Below are 20,282 nucleotides of genomic sequence, written 5' to 3'. Positions count from 1 at the left end.
CTTATGATCAATGTTAGATATTAATTTTGATTCATGATTAAAATTAAAGTAATAGATTAAGGAATAATTAATCAGGAGTTAGGAAAATAGGTTTATTAATATTATATACAGGCTATTCCCTGTGGTTTTATTAAATATGATCATCATATTTCATTTACAAGCAATTTATGCCATCTTAAACTGTGTTAGTAAGACACTAAAAATATATGCACTCACTTACAAATACCATATTATTCAAAATAATCATTAATATTACTTGCATTAATGGGATAGAGCACTGGGTGACACAGTGAATTATAAAATTGTTCTTTTCAGTTTTAAGAAAAATCAGCTACGATGCTAAAGTCATTCATCTCATGCACCTGAAACAAAGGTTAAATTTTAACTGGAAGTCATTTGGTACAATCGGGACAATAGCAACCCCAAAATAGCTTACCAATCAGTTAGTACCAATATTCTGGCCAGTAACTTCTCCAAAGCAGTTATCATTGAGTGGGTCAATCACCTACCTGTCTCAAACAGTCAATTCTCTTAAATCTAAGAATTGGGACAGAACTGTCCTTGGCTCATCCAGATCTAAATGAGGCCAGTGCCAAAGAAGACCCTAAAGGTAAATTGTTATTGATTTATGTGGAGCCAATAGCATTATCAGGTTTGATTTGAAAATCTGATACCATAGTCAGTGGGAGGAGAGGCAGAGCTGGAGGCATAAAAGCTAAGTGTTTAATTATTTAACTGCACGATAGATACTCCAAAACAAATTACCTACCGTCAAGAGCCAAAGCTAAAGATCAACATTAAATAAGTAAACAGATGGAATAGGTTAAATGTACCAACATGAACAATGGAAATAGCTAATTTAGTATTAATTTAGAATTAAAGGTGATTCAATGAGCATAAAAGATGATAAACAGTAAATCAATAAATGCATTTTAAAAATTCAGTCAGTGTAGCAGGACTGCAGTAAGTGGGAATTTATGGACAGAGTGATTGTTCCAGATAACAGCTCTTTTACCAAGTATCTCTACCCTGACTTAGGTTCAGATTCAGAGCTGGAGCATTATTTAAGGATGCTCCAAGGAAAAGAGGGTGGGATATCTGATTATTTCATATTTTATTCCAAATGACAGTGATATCTCAGAGGTTGAAAATGCATAAAGTGCACAAAACTGACCATCACCAGGAAAAATCCAGTGAAAGCATTGAAGGTGGTATATGGGAGCTGTCAGGCGCAAACATGGCTCTTACTTTCCAGATCATGGGAGAATGTGGTGCCATAAACCAGAAGAACAAAGCCCTAGACCCAAGAGAAAACCTAGTGCACACTAAAAACTCCATATTTAATACTGCACTCTTGTCATTTCTGGTATTGTTTGCCAATGGGAGGGAAGACATGTAGTGAGTGGGCCTGTAGGCAATGAAGAGGAGCCCAGCTGGGAAGAATTCAGGTGAATGAGAGAAAAAAAATGCAGAAATCTGTTACAGGCCAAATGTGGGATGGGTGCAACAGGCGTAACATTGTCTTTGGATTCAGTGCACCATGTGGGAGAACGAACTGCTTTCTGTTTTGGGCCTGCAGTGGGCAGGAGATATCAAATGGGTAAGCAGCCACACCTTGCCCAGCCATCCAGAAATTATTGCATGGAATCAGCCGGCAGGCAAAGCCTTTCAGAGCGAGTATTGTTGCCAGGTGGCAGGGGAGAAAAGTGGGTCTGCAGCTGGTGAGAACAGGCCATAATGTGTCAGGAGATTTGAGAAGCTTGGAAATAGCAACCTTGTTCCTTAGAAAGCACATATTTTGGAAGTAGTCTGTTGCTTACTATTTACCATCTCTCAACAGCTGCAGAAAGTAGTACCAGGTTCCTTATATCCTTAGGGGCAACTTTCAAATTCTGCTGTCATAAAATTGGTGGTAATGGACCAGCAATCAATTTCCAACCCAGATATTCACACCTCTGCTGACATTCAAAACAGTTCCCTTTGTATATTCTAATCAAAATTACAAATGGTTTCCCTAGTTAAATAGACTCCTGCCTGTTTAATGTAGGACAGCTGTGGGACATGAAAGCGGCTGCCTGAGAGCTGATTCACATGTACAAATTTGTGCACAAGGAACCTACTACTTTCAAATGCAGAACCTCATTTTCCAAGTGAGAAAAAAAATTAACAATTGCGAATCCTCACATTTTCAAAACTAAGTAAATTGCTCTTTAGCTTCAGTCAAAGGATGTACAGATAAATATTGCAGATGGAGTCCAATTGATGCAATAAAGCATGCCAAATCATGTTTCCAAAGTATTGAACTGCCTCTTATTTCATAAAGGGCTTCTCAGTCGAAGCCATATCTGGGCTTAATCCAGGCATTATTAAGGAGGTGCAAAAACTATACATTTTTAGGTTTAAAGTAAGTCAATAAATGAAAATATCAAGGCAACAATATCGCACAAAGCCTCTGTCAGGTGTGATGAAAACCCAATGTCAGCATCAGCATGCAAACTACTCTGATATTCTCACTCATTTCCCATTGTCTCAAGGTTAATGCATTATTCACAAGTAAGCTGTTTATGATGTTAAAATGGCTGGCTCAGTCAGCATTTCAGCAGTGAAACTAAACCCTTTAAATAACTTGCTTATATCTGAGAATAATCCCTTCAAAAGCTGAAATTCTAATTTCCCAGAAATACCATATAAATTTAGTCAAGATTCTTGCTCGACTAAATGGTAAAAAAATTCCAAAAGCTTAAAACAAATTAGCTGTTATTTTTTGCCTCTTATGAAGTTTCTTAATGACATCCAAAGACCAGAACTCAATCAAGCTTTTTCTAAATTAAACTTTAGATTTAACGTAAAAAAACAGTAGAAATAAGTCTTAGAGCTCTTTTGAGCCTGCTTCCCCCATTCAATATGATTATGCTGATCCTGTACCTTACCACTTTTTCACCTCATCATCATATTCTGAAACCACTATGCCCAAAAGTCTATTGACATTATCTTTCTACTGTAAATTGAGTCTCCTATTCACACAAAATGCTGGAGGAATTAAGCAGGCCAGGCAGCATCTAGGAAAAGAGTAGTCAACATTTCCGGCTGAAACGTCAACTGTAGTCTTTTCCTAGATGCTGCCTGGACTGCTGAGTTCCTCCAGTATTTTATGTGCGTTGTTCAGATGTCCAGCATCTGCAGATTTTCTCATTAGTCTCTTACTCATGCCACTTAATTCAAATGAGCATTAAAATGTGCTTACGTTCCAACTTGGCTGGATAATGTATTTTTGGTGCAAGGATTATTTAAAAGTGGCCCGCACATTTGAAGCATTTCCCCATTATAAAATTACTTAAATGAATAGTACTTAATGTTTTTAAATTTATGTAATCTGAATAAATAATACTGACATTGGAGGGAAATGACTTCCATTCAGTAAACCCCAGGAAGATGAAATACATACCAGAAGACAATGCCATGAAAGATGCATTTATATTTTAGACTTCATATTAGTTTGGTCATTTTCACTTTGTTAAATCTGTTCCAATGTGAAGCAACATAAGACACCGTGGAAGCAGACATATGCCATTGCTATGAGAAGTGTTCTACTTGAAATTCTACTGAATTGTCAAACCTTATTTATAAACTGGTTCTGAGTACTGGAGCTTTTTTTTAAAACACAGCTGACCTCAATTTAAATATGCAAAGAGTAAACTTTTACTCCCAGTTGCAACAAAGTCCAATTCAGAATGCGTTCTCTCCTGACCAGCATAGTTCGCAATCTAACCAAGGATATCAACGGTGCTGCGCAAAGATTACTGTTTGAGTGAAATATGAACTGCAGACACCAGTCTCAAACCAATACCTCCAATGGCAGTGCACATTTAATCATCGTAAATGAGGCTGATTCAACAAATGAAGTGCTCTCATGGATGGGGATGAGGCAGGCATGGTGAACAGGAGGCCAAGACATTAAATAATGTCACAAAATACTGAGACTGGTTACAAATTACAGATGTCAACTTTCATGACTGTCATTTAATTTGACATTATTCCAGTGACATCAAAAATATGATTATACATATTGTAGTCACATATCAATTCAATTGCATACACAAAATAAATTAGATTATATTAAGTTAATAGAAACTTCACATATGAAATTTTAAAAAAAATGAAAGCACATGATTTATTTCAGCCCTCAGGATAATATTCTCTACATCACAATGTCTTTAATACAAAAACATACAGAAAAACTGTCTCATTTTAACATTTTTCATTTATTAATCCTTTACATCCAACTCAACAGCTTGGACACTCAATGGAAAAAGATAATGCATGGTAAATGCCTTTTAACCTTGAATATATATATTAAAATTAAGATTATTACGACAAATGGGCTCATTTTATCTGCAGCTCCACAATTGCTTTCCTTCCTTTTTCTCAGTTCAACTGCCTTTTTCAAGAGCCATGTCAGGAAACTCAAATTTGCCTTATTCCCTATTTTTTAAAATTTTATCTACATTGTAGAAAATGGCCCCCTAAACTTTTGTTTTATCTTTCACAGATTAATGGGTTGTCACCTTCAAAGTGCTGACATTATCAGGAACATCCAGAGATTTCCAATGTTCTCTAGCTTGTGTAAATCAAGTAAGATATCACAGGATAAAAATTTCTCTGCTGCATGTACTAAACGATGTAATAATGCACAAGGAACTTGGCTTCTGAAATTTTGTTATATAGACTTCAAAGAACAAATTTAATGTGAATTCATTACTACAAGTTCAGCAATTCCACTGAACACAAATTTCTAACCCCATTTTTATTGATGATATATTATCAATATAGAATATTGCACAATAAGCACAATATTTATCAGGTTAATTAGAGATAATTTAATATTAGCAATCCAAGCACTCTCCAAAGTATGCATTCTACACTTCACTAAAACAATTCAACTTTGCAGAATCAAATATCCTAGCTCACTCATCTCAAAAATACTAGCCACCTTCATGAATTGTAAAGACTTAAAGTGACAATCAAGAAGCCTGAACTGCTCATAAATCAAATGTTGTGTACATTTTAATTTTAATAAACATATGCATATATTTACATATCTTGCTCAGATTAATTTCCAAATATGCAAATAAACTGTAATTAATGTAGCAGATGATTCTTTGTTTGCTGGCAGTAGTCTGCTCAGGCTGCAATATTCACCACAATACTAATTACAGATTTGGATGGATATTGTTTGGCATTTGGTTGCCTTGATTGCTGCAATCAAGGCAGTTCAAAAGCTAAAACTAAATAAATAATTAAATACTGGTATAGTAAATAAAACTACTGTAGTTTCTTATAATAAGAAAATCTGTATTCCTTCCACAATGAAAGTTTGCCCAAACAAAATATGCTTTTGCTACTGTGTAATTCCCATTTTAACAATGAAGGTTACAGTGGAAGTAACTCTGGTAGATCTTCTCCGTAGCAATATTTTGCAGCAGGGTCTCTGTAGTTGTTTTCATGTTGAACACTCTACAAAGAGGAAAAACATGTATGTACTTATTTTGAAAAGAGCAAGCTTGAAGGCACTGTCATCAAACAATAATCCTTGCAGCACCAACCTTCAATCAGTGAAGCCTTCAGTAAGCTGTAAGAATCAGCTCAGAAAGTCAAGTAAATCAAATGAAAATCTACACTATCATGGGTCTTACTGACATTCAGCAAATGAATTAGTTAGTAATACTTTTTGGGAACTGTGCAATACCAAATGACATCTTTGGTAGTCGTTTGGGCTTGAGGGTGACCTACTTACACTCCAACATTTGGAGAAGTGCTGAGATGTCTGTCTGTGACTTCTTTTAGTAAGGAGTGGTCATGGCACATCAGCTACCAGAAAGACTCGATAGAACAAATTCTTTCGAAGTTGGTAAGGAAATGCAATACGATTGAAGATCAGGGTCTGCTTCATGGGTTCATTAGATGCACATACAGACACACACTCCTAGATGCAATAGTAGCTGTGCACACTCATTTTAACACAGACACTCACTCTTGAAATAATCTAGATGAATCCCCTTCCTCAACTTATCTCTCCTTCAGTTTTCTCTTCCATCAGTCCCTTCCCTCCTCCCTCCCTCCTCATCCATCAGTTCCCCTCCATATCTCCATATTCAGTCTTCCTTTTCTCTGTCTCCCTCAGCCCCATTCATTCTCACACTAGTACTGATTATGTTTTCCACAGTAGAGCAGAAGGGGCTTTGTGATTGGTAGGTCAAGAGTTCTCTGATAGTTTCTCAATACTTTCTGTGCCAATGTCCCTGAATGACAATATTGTCATGGGTTTCTTCACAATTAAACAACTTGAAATTCACTCAGTTGGGTAATATATAACCCTGATGCTTAAATATTGAGGTATAGAAAAGTATTGTGTTGTGGAGTCTGAAAATTCTTTTGGAATGCTCCACTGTGTTTATATGTCGTTCCAGGGATTTTGACAGTGAGGAAATCCAATCTGATTTTATCAGAAATATCATACTGTATTCAGCAGTCCAAGGTAAACTTTCAAGCTTCAAATCTTTAGGAAAATAAGTTTCCAATATGTTTGGATATATGAACATTAAAAATTATTCAGTGTAATTTGACATGGTTAAGATTTAAAACTAAATGCAGCCCTTTTGAAAGTTAGCCAGCTATCAAAAGGTAAATAGGTTTTGCAGTTATCTGAAATAACAAAATGGAATTGTAGCTGTAGGATGGTATTCCAAATAAAGAGTATGCACAAAAAATGGGAAATTGAACTTAATGATGCATGTCATGCATTTCTATTACACATTTTTATCACTAACTCAGTGTCTCCAGAAATTAATTCATTACAAACCTGCGAAGAAGTTCTGCACTTTGCCAGGCAGAGCTCAAAGTGGTCCTCAATTGCTGTAAACAGATTCTGGAAGGCTTCTGCAGCCCTGTTCAGGAAGCGTTCTAATAGAGGTTGCTGAAAATAAGGCAGCAAATTATAAATGCAGTTAGCAATAAAATATTTCAAATATTATCCAAAAATAAGGCAATCTGTAAGGTTAATTCATAAAGAATTAATTCATGTGATACTATACTTTTCAATGATTAACTCATCAGAATATTAGTGAAGTAAAGAATTTTTCAGGTCAATTCCCAGCAAAGCAATATTACTTATTTAATGGATGAACTACTTAGATGGATGAAATATTAATACTTTTTACTGCCAGGCTGTTTTTAACTATATGTAATGATCAAGCTCAATATCCCCTAAGTATTTTTCAGCCATTACAGACAGTAAAATATTGTTTGTAACATAAACACTGACTATTAATTAGTGTAATTGGGATAAGGCAAGTGGAAACAGGCCCATTGCAGAGACTCACTGCCGACTCCCTCACCTTTCCTAAAGAGTAGAGATCGTACAGTGTAGTGTAATGAGTAACCTGCAGAGTCCCAACCTTTGACTGGCTTTGAAAGAATCACAAGGTTATTGCTGGGACTGGGTGGTTTGAGTAATGCAGAGAGACTGGATAGGCTGATACTGTTTTCATGAAGCAAAGAACACAGAAAGATGACCTATACGGGTTTAAAAAAGCATAAATGCGTAGATAAGGTGAATGGTTACTTTTTTTTTAAGGTAGGGGAAACTACAACTACTGAACATAGGACAGTGGTACGATTTAAAGGGAACCTGAGGGGAAAGTTTTTCCACACAGAGGATGGTGGGAATATAGAATAACTACCAGGGAAAGTGGTTGAATGGAGGTCAGTTACAATGTTTAAAAAGTAGTTGGAAAAGTACATAAATAGGAGAGGTCTTAGAGGGATAAGAGTCAAAGGCAAGCAATTGGATTAGCGGAGGGAGGCACCTTACTCTGCATGGTGGATTTGGGCTGGCTGCAACTCGTTTTCACATCATTTTAAAAGTACAACTGCTTTTAAACACTGAAGCATTCAAATGTTTAACTATAATTGTGCCAACAGAATGCTAGTAATTCAACTCAACATTTACTATTTATAAACTGCCAAACATCTGTACCATGATAGAAAATATTTTCTTACTTTATTTGGCTGAAGGCAACAAGAAACACAGTACTCATACACACTGCAGCAGTCATTAGGTAGGCAGGTGTCACATGCATATAATTTTGTGCTTGGTGCATTTATGCTGCAGCAGCCATTTACAAGCAAGTTCTTCCTTTCACAGATATAGCCTGCAATAAAATGCGATAAAAAGGAAATGATGCTAAATCTCCAAATATATTTTAGGATTTGTACAGCTTGTCCTATGAAAGAAACAAATTCAAAATATTATAGAATATTGTTCAGAACATTATCAAACTTTTTTTTAAAAACATCACATGACAACAAATAGACTATTATATTTTTAAAAAATGAGTAGGTGGATATGTTCAATGGAAGGAAATAGCTCATGGTGTATTTCCTCACCTTGTTCATCTGTAATTAGTAGTTTACCCTGGATGGAGTTTCGACACTGTGCATTCTGTCTACTGCTGTTACCCAGGTTAAAACGCACTTTCCATACAATTTTCCGTTCAGGACCTCGAAGCTGCAACAAATTTCTGTCGAGAACTGTTCTTTCCTCCTAAAGGCATTAAGCAAGAGAGAAAGTACAAAAAAGAATCATGGCTCTCATCTTTCCATTCATCATCCAATAATATTTGAAAATGTTTTAAGTCTTTCCTAATCTTGAGGTGTCTTACTAATTGCACAACTATGAAAATATTTTGAAGAAATATGTCCATTATAATAGGAACACAGGTCAACTGGCACACAGCAACCTCTCAGATGAGATAAAACAATTTTAAAGATATCGCTTTGGATACAAGGGCTGGACAAAACTGGACAAAAGAACAGTTCTAACCTTTTTTAACCCAACTAGGCAAGGCTTCTACTTCAGAAAAATGAAGGAAACATACGTAAGTTCATTTTAATCTTTCATCTCAAAAATCTATTCAGCACTCACTTTATATAACGTGATCACGTACTCGGATAGAGTTTGTAAGATAAAACCATTACTGAACAAAGAAAGAAATCAATACTAGAGAGCCATAGCCAGATGTGTTGGACTTACTGACAACAATTCAGCCCAAATGTTATCTGCTAGATTTTCAAATGAATACTGTGTGTTTATTTGAACTGTTGTGCCCATCACTGAAATCCTAAGAACGATATTCTTAACCAATTCTTATAGAATGGTGGAAGGTTGATGGTGGTGATGAGGGGAGGGGGTGACAGATATGATTTCATGATTTTTTATTACAAACGAAACTACAATTGTTATTTTGGTCGATTTAGTTTTACTTACTTTAAACAATGAAATTAATGTTGCATAACTGCTCAAATACTATGAAATTCAGCATGGCAGTAAAGTGGTTATGTAGCATGACACCAATGTGTTAACAACCCAACTAATTGTCTGGACAAGATATAGAATTTTTAACATCTGTTGCATATACAACAGTTTATAAAAAATGCCATTATGAATAAATGACAATTTTAATTAAAAATTTTCTTAAATTGATGATTAAAACACTCATTAACAGCTTTAGCTATTACTATGATTCATGTTTTACAAATGCTAGACCACTCAGGGCATTAATTTTCACAAGTAATTACAATGAAAATATAAATCCAGTGAACAGATTTTCACTTTTTTGCCAGAATCTTTACTCTCATGGTTCAGCTACTTTAGCTATAGAACCTTCATTTTAATATTCTGACTTCTACATCTAAAGAGTGTATTATCTCCTATGTTATTCATTTTGCTAAAGGAGAATCTAATCTACTTTTGATGATATGTACTCAAATAAAAGGTGCAAATAAATCCAGTCAAGACTTTGTAACTGAATCACAGCAAAAAGATGACCTCACAACTGTTTCAAGTCCTTGTTGCAAGAAACAAACAAAACCAAAACATGACTTCTAAATAAATTTTACTCAGCACAAAGTCTTTAAACTTAAAACAGTCATGGTCCAAGATCATCAGTGTAATAATTCAGTTGAAGCTTCCAATCACTCTCGTGGCAGCTAACTGGAAATAATACATGGGCTTGAGGAAGAATCTATTTGGCTGCATTATCCTACCACCCACCTGCAGTCTGTCCCTTTTTTGCATGCAGATGTGGCATGATAACAGATGCAATAGTCTCATTATAAGCCTCTATAAAACCGTTTCCAACTCAAACTGGATGGGTTAGCTTGCCTGGATTGTTTTAAGACTCTGTTTTCCCATTCTGTATTTTGCCATAGCTAGCTACTTCATTAAAAACAAAATTTTAAAAAATATTAATCTGACAATTTATTGTTGCTGAATGGTTTGCAACCAGTCAAATGTTGAATTCAAGTTCAAAGTGAAAAGATAATTCTTCAGACAATGACTTACCACACAAATTCTAGCTTTCATTATAGATACAACACACTTCTAATGAATTTGCCTTCCAAGGGTTAGGCTTATTACAAGTACATTCAAATGGTAACTACTGGAGCCTTTTGGAAAGATCTACTTGATATATTATTTATTCCATTTGGAGAGGAAATTGCTGAACAAAACCTCAGTGTTTTACTATTTTGAAAATATTTCTGTACTATTATAGTCAAACAGATTCAATTTCGTGACACGGTAGCGTACAGTTAGCACAAAGCTATTACAGTGCCAGTGACCCAACTTCAATTCTACCACCGTCTGTTAGGAGTTTGTCCCTTCTCCCTTCTCCCTGTGACCATGTAGGTTTCCTCTGGGTGCTCCAGTTTTCTCCTACATTCCAAAGTTGAGGAGATTAATTGATCGCATGGGTATAAATGGGTGCTGGTTGAGTTGGAAGGGCCTGATATCATACTGTATCTAAATAAAATAAAAATCTATTTATTAACCCATATAGAATCAAAGTTGAACTCCTCTTGTTCCTCTTTTCCCAAGGCTTGCATACATAATTCAATCTGACACTTTATGTAGTTTTGAGACATGCTGCACCATTCAAGGTAATCCTTTATTGAAGACGTTATACCCTGAATGCAAATGCAGATAGATTGAAAAAAAAAGCCACAAGCTTCTATTCAGTGAAATTCTCCTGGTGCCTTTACAAATATTTCTCTCAACCAACATCATTAAAAATAGATAATGTGCAATAAATCTTGTTGCTCTTTGTGAGATGTGTGTATTAATTGACTGCTGTTCAAAAACAGATCATTAGCTGTAAAGCACTTTGGAATGTCCCAAGGTCTCACAAGGTGCTATAAAAATTCAAGTCCTTTTCTTTACTAAAGTAGGGATCCTGTTGCAGGTTAGTGACTTCACTATTTCACCTGACTGAGATCCCAAAAAGTACATTGCTTACACTTAACATTAAAGGACACTTCCCCAGAGAACTAAACATATGCTAATATAGGAATAACAAGAACAAGTCAGGATATTTATTCTTGTGCTCGTTGCTTCCTTGTATGTAATGGTGGCATTAGAGGCCTGTCAATTAAACAAATAGTTAAATGAAAGAAAAAATATTAGCACTTGCTAGACTTCAAATAATATCACAATTTCAAACAGCTTCAAGAAAGCTAATGTATTTTAACTTTAAATAATGCTTCCCTCTGTGTGCTCTGGTCTCAATTTATTTATGAATCTCACTATAACAACTGAATATTTTAATCTGCTTTACATCCTTAATCAATGTATAAATTATTTCACACATCTTAATCTCAATTACTAAATAATTCGGAGGAGATTTTCTCCCATGCTCATCTACATTTTATCCACTAATAAATCTGTTAAAACCTATTGATGTTGCTATTAGTTAACTTATACTTGTGTAACCTGGAACCTGGTAGAGGCCACACTGGTAGCGGAAAACAAAAATAGTCTGATTCACAGGGGGGTAGGGGTGGAATCTTTAAAAAATACTGTTTAAATATTTAAACTGCATCATCACTAGGTAAAAGAACTGCTGAATTAACAATTAACTGGTCATAAAGAAGGCTATATAACATGGAGCTATGCATGTACAGTGTATTTTTTGCTAGTTGTTTGTTGCAAGAGTTCTGATGTACACGGGCCATGACCTGAAAATGTTTATAAAGGCAGCAATTTGAAAAATAACCCAGATGAAGATCAGAAAAACAGTGGACCTAATTTGGAATTGTTACCAATCTGCCAATAAATGCCTAAGTTACTTGCTATATGGCCAGAGTATATCAGAGTGAGTGATATATAGATAAGATTCATTGTGGACAACTACCAATAGCAAATGGTCAAAAAATAAAGCATATCCTAATTACATAAAATATTATTTTCAATGTTTTGCTAATGGAAACTAGTAGACAAAGGAGTTCCTATATGTTTTTAATAATTGTATTTGTTAACTTTTTATTGCATAATATCAAATAATTCACCATCTCCTTTTTACATAACATTCAAATTTCAAGAGCATTCAGTTTTCCCCCCAATATGCATGTACTCATTAAAGTGTTAACTTTGATGTATTACTGCCATGTCTTCTTTGTGGTAATTTCTACAGAACAATCTTAAGAAATTATTGAGGGTCAGCTATTTAATTGTAGGACATTTATATTAAGATTATTTCCATGATCACTCAACACCCATTTGCAAAATGCCTTGAATACGAATGTACCTACAACACAGAAAAGGTCCTACGTCATGTTAGCTAGAAATGGATTACAGCCATAGACAAAAAGAATAAAGAAGAAAGGAAGATTTTTGAAACCATGGTTCAAATGTACATTTAGAGAATGTTGATAAAGGACCAGATTTTTAGCCCAGATTTAGAAGTTATGGTTGCATATTTTAAAACAAAGATGGGAATGAAGTGAAAAGGCAGGCAGGTTCAGTCACAAAGTCTCGACTGTGCAAAATTCAGGCAGCTTGAGAATGTGGCCTGCTCCAAAGTCTGGGAGAAATATTAGCTCCCAAGAACACATAGGCTAAAGCAGAAAGAAATAAAAACACTAGATTATTAAAGTAGGCGCAGCACCACCTGGCTCTATATGCACATTTCAGGGTTTATTAGAGCTGTGTTTAGACTAAGGCAAGAAGATAGAGATTTCATAAGTGGACGCACACTAATAGGAGATACTAATGGGGTATTTTCAAATTGGCTCCAAATTTATTTGAGCTTTACAAGCCTCAGAGGACTTACCAAGGAAATGGAAGTAAGTTTTGGCAATGTCTCAGGGGAGCAGTTAAAGTTGTCTTTGCCCCATCTGTTTAAAAGCTCACCTATTACAGTTTCTGTCTCAGTTCCTTCAAATAAAAGCATGCAGGGTAACCTAGTATGGAGAGATTTATTCAAGCATTTCAGATAATCAAATCAGGATGGAAGGTATTCCAGGACACATCCAAAGAGAAAAAGATCATTATCTGGTTCTGTGCAGACATCAGAATCAGGTTTATTATCACTGACATATGTCATGAAACTTGTGGTTTTGCAGCAGCAGTACAGTGCAATACATACAAATACTAAGTTCCAATAAGAAATATTTTTCTAAAAAGCAGTGCGAAAAGATAACTGAATAATGAGGTAGTGTTCATGATGGATCAATCAGAAACCTGAATGGAGAATGGGAATGCTGTTCCCAAAACATTGAGTATGTGTCTTCAAGCTACTATTCCTCCTCCCTGAAGGTAGTGTTGAGAAGGCGGCATGTCCTGGGTGTGGTGGAGGTCCTTAATGATGGATGCTGCCTTTCTGAGGCATTGCCTTTTGAAGATGCCGTCAATGATGAGAAAGCTAGTGCCACAATGTAGCTGGCTGAGTTTACAACTCTCTGTAGCTTTCTCCGATCCTGTGCAATGACGCCTCAATACCAAGCGGTGATGCAACCAGTTAGAATGCTCTCCACAGTAGGAATATGCTAGTATCTTTGGTGACATACTAAATCTCCTCAAACACTTAATGAAATATAGTTGATAACATGCCTTCTTCATAAAATGCATCAACAGGTTGGCCCAAGATGTGTTAATACACAAGAAAGTGAAACTGCTCACACTTTCACTGCTGACTGCTCAATAAGAATTGGTGTGTGTTCTCCCGATTTCCCTTCAATGAAGTCCACAATCAATTCCTTGGTCTTACTAACATTGAGTGCAAGGTTTTGTTGCGACACCACTCAATCAGCCGATCTATCTCACTCCCATATGCTTCCTCGTCCCCATCTGAGATTCAGTCAACATCAATTATGTTATCGGCAAATTTACAGACAACATTTGAGCTATGCCTAGTCTCACAACCAATGGTATAGAGAGAGTTAGAGAAGCAGGCTAAGCACACATCCTTCAGGTGCGTCGGTGTTGATTGTCAGCGAGCAGATGTTATTTCCAATCTGCACTGATTGTGACCTCCTGATGTGTAAGTCAAGGATCCATTTGCAGAGGGAGGCACAGAGGCCCAAGTATGAAGCTTAATGAGTAGTACTGAGTGGACGATGGTGTTGAATGCTGAGTTTTAATCAATAAACAGCAGCCTGATGTAGGTATTTCTGTTGTCAAGGTAGTTCAAGGCTGAGTGGAGGACCAATGAGATTACATCCACTGTACACGGATTGTGGTAGTAGATATGCGTCAAACAGAGATGAAAAGGGCAAATTCTCATGGCACAGGCTTTAAAATAGTTCAGCTCTCTTGACCTCAGGGAATGGCACGCTTCTGTAGGCTAAGATTCTCATGTTAGATGTGGGAAAATCTCCATAGCCTTGCAAGTATCTACAAAGGTCACCACTACTCCATATTTTGGGTCTGGATCCATCCAAAGAAAAACTGGTGGCATAAAGGAAACCAACTAACAATACATCAATGAAAAAGATGATCATAATGTCAGTGATTATTTTAATTTTCAAAAACACTACTCAAATTGAGAAGGTAACTAGCTACTTATCCCCAGCTACTTCTCCCACCCTTTCTCCAGCACTGCTTCTCCTAGTTCCATCCTTGGAAGTCACCTTCAGATACCGAACCAAATAGGCTTTTTGCTTCTCCCCAAAATAGTCAGACACAGATTAGGCTTTCACAGCAAAGTAGCTATCTTCACAACTTCAGTTGTGAATTAGAGCAAAATAGGTTGGTGAAAGGATGGAAGCAACTATACAGTCATGGATGAACTTTGAACAACATGAACTTTATCTCTACTTCTTGTTTGTAACATCTTGGTAGTCAACAATACTTAATAATAAACAGAAAGAAAATGAGATTCGGGTTTTTTTGTTTAGATCAAGACTTTTCTGGGCATCAGTCTTCCCTCTGCCTGCACAAAAAGAGACCAAACTCAATTGAACCAACTGAGTAGATTTCAACATTTGTTTTCATTTAGCATGTATAAACCACTCTCCTGTGCCCTGGAACTAAATCATATCTTTTTTAGAGTAAAGTTATATAGAAATATTGTTCAAACCTCCTAGCACCACATTATTCAAACCAAACTGCTGCCACCCACAGGCAAAATTTTCCCTTCTCCTGCAGCAAAAGAAATAATGTAGGAATTAGATCGTCTTGACACATATTTTACTCTATACCATTCAAAACTGATCATAAACATAATTCCTCAGTCTGTGCTGCAGCATCAGCTGCTACCAGTGGTGCACTATCCTGCACATCTAGTACTTTGATATGCTAGAGTGGATCATACTGGCTGTGACCAGCAGTCCCAGTAATTCAAACCAAATTCAGTCCCAGCCATGCAAATACATGGCAGAATGCACTATTCCAGGACTTAATGACAGATTTGGCCTCCACATTCCCCTGCTTGTACCCATATGAAGTTCAGCAGTGCTGCCCTATCTTGCTAGGATTCCCTAGCATTAAGGACAGGAGCCAAATCTCCACTCACAATGAGGTCTGTAGGGCACAGATCGATGAAGCAAATGGGAAAATAAAATACTTTTCAGGAAGAAATTTGCTTTTATTTCATGTTTCAATTATCTCTAATTGTGTTGTATTTTAATTAACTTATTATGATTTTATTTTCCAATTATTTACTTCAATGTTAAAATTTTTTAAATGTCTCTGAGTGTTAGCCTGGGCTATGCAGAGCAAACTACAGTTTGCCCAACCCAGTCCTGATAAATCTAAGTGTGTAGTGACAGGAGGCAGTAATTAGTGGCGGCCGTTTCTCCAATATTGCTTGGGGCTTATTAACATGGAACCAATGTTCTCAATTTCTAAATCCACTTTATGCATCCCAGAATTTTAAAGATATGCAGTGTGGCACTTTCGTCAATTAAAACATGTTCATGCCCAAACTCTTTCTGTAAATAATTTTCCCCTATGAAGATAGCAAGTTTATTGATTCATATATCGCTTCCCTTTTGTAAAACCAGAAATAGCTTTTACTATTCTTAGATGTAGTTCTTGTTGACAAAAAATATTATGTGAAGGAAGACCTATTTCCAATCTCACTTCTTTAATCATTTTCATCTGGCCTAGATCTAACCCCATGGTTGCCTTAGTGACATTTAACAACTATTTTGTTTCACAACTTGTTTTAATTGAGCAAAAATGATATTCCCTCATATTCCAGCCTATATTAAAACCCTACCAATTATACCAGCCGATGATTTGTCATTTTGCTATTTTTTGGAAAATTACTCAATGCAACTTGATGTCACATTTTCTGTATCAGAATCATGACTATATCAAAAATAATACTTTGGCTGAAATCACCAGACTGAGTTCTGAATTCTGGAATGGTGATACCTTTGTATGATAAGCGGTTACATCATCCAGATTACTATTCGCTATAGTTAGAAGGATGAAAGGAGACTGAAGTGAAACTTACAAAACACTAACAGCGGTTCGGTAGACTGGATTGTGCTTCCCTTGGCTGGGAGCTTGAAATGAAACATCACAGTCTCAGGTTACGGAAATAGACTTTTAAGATTGAAATGAAGAGGCATTTCATCACTTGGTAGGTTGTGAACCTGTAGAACTGGCTGTCAAAGAGGGGTGCAGAGGCCACATTACCAAATATATTAAAGGAAAGAGATAGAAAAATTATTTGAAGCAAAAGACCTTACAGAGTAAGGAGGGAGAACAAGCATATGGTATTGAGACAGATTATCAGTTATGGTCGTATTGAATAGCAGGGAAAGCTCAAAGGGTCAAACAGCCCACTCCTAATTTCTGTGTCTATGGAAGTGCTGCGAATACTCTGAAGAAAACACTAATTGCAGTTCTTATGCTCTCAGTGATGTTAGTTGGGAATTACTGTATCTGGAATATGGATGAACGATTAAATAACACAGCCAAGTCTTTATACATTGCTTTTATCACACAACTGAGAAATAACACTGAACAAAATCACAGACCTTCTAATGCAGAAACCTGTCCCAGAGGTAGATGTGGATTTTATTTTTAAAGTGGAAAAAGAGGTTTATGGAAAGAATTCCAGATTGAATCACCTCAATGCCTGAAAGCAAAGCCATCAACAATGGGGAAAAAAAGAGTAGGGGTTGCACATTCAAAGAAAGAACAATGAATACATGTCCCTATGAGGTTCAATAACAAAAAAATGGCCAATATTCAAAAGGTCAGACATCATCAATGAAGAGAGAGAAATAGCCTAACACCTCATGATTTTATGCACCCCACAAGGTCACCCCTCAGTCTCCTATGTTCCATGGAATAAAGTCCCAGCCTGTCCAATCTCTCACTATATCTTAGCCCCTTGTGTCCTTGTAGTATATTTGTTCCTCGTAAATCTTCTCTGCAATGTTTCCAATTTCATATGCACAAAACTCCAAGTACAGTCTCAGCAACATCATGCACAATGTTGTATCTCCACTACTCAGTGCCCTGACTGATGAAGGGCAGCATGCCAATCACCTTCTTCACCACCCTGTCAATCTACACCACCACTTTCAGGAACAATGCACTTGTAGTCCTAGCTCCTTCTGTTCCACAACGTCCTCGAGGGCCTCACAGTACACATTGTACTCAGGGTTGACTTCCCAAAATGCAATCCTTTGCACTTAATTGAAAACCACTTGCTAATCCTCAGCCCACTTACACAGCCGAGAAAGATCACTCTGTGATTTTTGATAGCCATCTTCACTGTCCACAATACCAACTATTTTAGTAGCATTAACAAACTTACTAACTATGCATTGTACACTCAAAACCAAACAGTTTATAGAAATAACTGTAACCCTCTCACCAGGGCTTGTATACAAACTCAGCTTGTTAGCTAACCTGCTAACAGCCAAGACTCAGCAGTGAGAAGGCCACGTTTCATTAACAATTTACTTCTCGGGTCAGTATGATTGGAGTTCAACCAAACAGGAATGTTGTGATGCTGTGATTAAAGTAACCTCAATTTGAGCTATTGCTGTGTAAATACTGCCCATTCACAATTATTGATCAGCAAGAAATAACAGATCGTACACTGAATAAAATGATAAAGAAAGTGTATTTACCAATTTCAGCTTTATCAAACATTTAATAGGGGAAAAATACAATAAAAGGGCCCATTACAGTTAAACCAGTCAAATGTGCACATCACCTTTGGACCTCAAACTGGAGTATTGCGGGGTGTATCTCTTACTCACGCACTAGATCACAGTCTGCACGAAAGCACCCGCCACATTCTATCATTATCATATTTTCTTTCTCACACAAACACACACACTCTCTCTCTCTCTTTCTCATTCATCTGCACAAAGCACAAAGTAACAAGGACTCTTCTTCCAACGGCATCCTGAGTCACTTCCCTTGTCCCGCTCTGCTACTCCTGCCAAAAGACCCCAAACCAGACTACAGTTCATCACAAATCTCTCTCCGCCCAGCTCTCTCTAGAACCTTCCCCCGATCCCACCGTCTTGTTTGGCTGACTCAACATTCCCAAGTTGAACAACAAGGATTCTTACCTTTAGCCAAAACCAAAACATTTTACCCATTGGACAGACCGATTTTACAGAAAACTGCTAATATAAACTACCTCAGAGTATAGTAGTAGAAATCTTAACCAGGGCATTACATAATGAACAACAAAGGTTCCAGCACTAACCTCTTTGGCACACCACAAGTCACAGGCGTCCAATCTGGGAAACAATGTTTGACCATCACTCCCTGCTTTCAACGATCAATCCAATTAGTAATCTTTCCCTGGATCCCAAATGATCTAACCTTACAGGCTGGCCTGCCATTCAGGGCTTGTCAAAGGCCTTGCTGAGGTCCATATGGCCCACTGCCTTACTATCCAACTTCACAGTGATCAACTTCTCCTTTATTTCCTCTCACTTCCTCCAAGCTGTATGGATCCAGACTCTGTATGGTTCACTGCCACCTTGCTCAAACTAGAAAATTTTTTCAGCTTTCAATTATAAATTCTCACGATGGTCTTTCTTGCAGATAGATTTTTCTCTCCCTTTCTCCATCTCTATCTCAAAAAGCACCATGTGTCTTCTGATCCCCACAGCTACCACAATTATACTTCATCTTACTGTAATTCCTGTTGATACATTCTACTCTCCTGTGGCTTCAGAGGCTCTGTTAAATGTATAAATGATGCCTTGTTCCATACCACTGCTTTTAATACGTTTCTCGCCAACATTCATCACCATCAGCTAACAGATTAGCTGTAATTAACAATTCTCCACCACGCTCTCTCAGTCAGTGTCAACATCTTTAATGTCACTTTGTCTCCTTCCTAATACAAACATCCCTGATGAGCGAGATAGAACAGTTGATTGAGTGGTGTTGGAGCAACAACTTTGTACTCAATGTCACTAAGACCAAGGAACTGATTGTGGACTTTAGGAAGGGGAAGTCGAGGAAACACACACTGGTCCTCATCCAAAGGTCAGCAGTGGAAAGGGTGAACAGTTTCAAGTTCCTGGATGTCAACATCTCTGAAGATCTATACTGGGCCCAATATATTGATGCAATTAAAAAGAAGGCATAACAGCGGCTATATTTCATTAGGAGTTTGAGGAGACTTGGTATGTCACTAAAGACACTCGCAAATTTCTAACAGATGTATAGTTGGCCCTCCTTATCCGTGGTTTCCGTATGCAAGGATTCAAACAACCGTGGATCGGGAAAACCCGGAAGTTCTCTCTCCAGCACTCATTGTTTGACCATGTACAGACTTTTTTCTTGTCATTATTCCCTAAGCAATATAGTATAACAACTATTTACATAGCATTTACATTGTATTAGGTACTATAAGAAATCTAGAGATGATTTAAAGAACAGGCATTTTTAAGTCAGATTTTTACATAAGTCGGAACAGGTACATCCCGTATTATTTAGCGTCAGTTAGTCA

The 20,282-nt window shown here is 36.8% G+C and overlaps 1 protein-coding gene across 1 annotated transcript in view; it reads right to left on the bottom strand.

Annotated features, from left to right (window-relative positions):
• Nucleotides 1-3,980: 3,980 nt before the first annotated feature.
• spring1 (SREBF pathway regulator in golgi 1) overlaps nucleotides 3,981-20,282 on the bottom strand; it is a 29,165-nt gene continuing 12,863 nt past the window's right edge. Inside the window, exons 2-5 of the mRNA XM_073065472.1 lie at nucleotides 8,446-8,602; nucleotides 8,059-8,210; nucleotides 6,860-6,973; nucleotides 3,981-5,514 (exon numbers count right to left, since the gene is read on the bottom strand). Of these exons, the coding sequence (XP_072921573.1) occupies nucleotides 5,431-5,514; nucleotides 6,860-6,973; nucleotides 8,059-8,210; nucleotides 8,446-8,602 (507 nt within the window). The 3' untranslated portion in view covers nucleotides 3,981-5,430. The remainder of the gene's footprint in view (nucleotides 5,515-6,859; nucleotides 6,974-8,058; nucleotides 8,211-8,445; nucleotides 8,603-20,282) is intronic.

This window comes from Hemitrygon akajei, chromosome 14 (assembly GCF_048418815.1).
Source record: "Hemitrygon akajei chromosome 14, sHemAka1.3, whole genome shotgun sequence".
Lineage (NCBI taxonomy): Eukaryota > Metazoa > Chordata > Chondrichthyes > Myliobatiformes > Dasyatidae > Hemitrygon > Hemitrygon akajei.
This window is presented reverse-complemented; position numbering and strand designations above follow the sequence as displayed.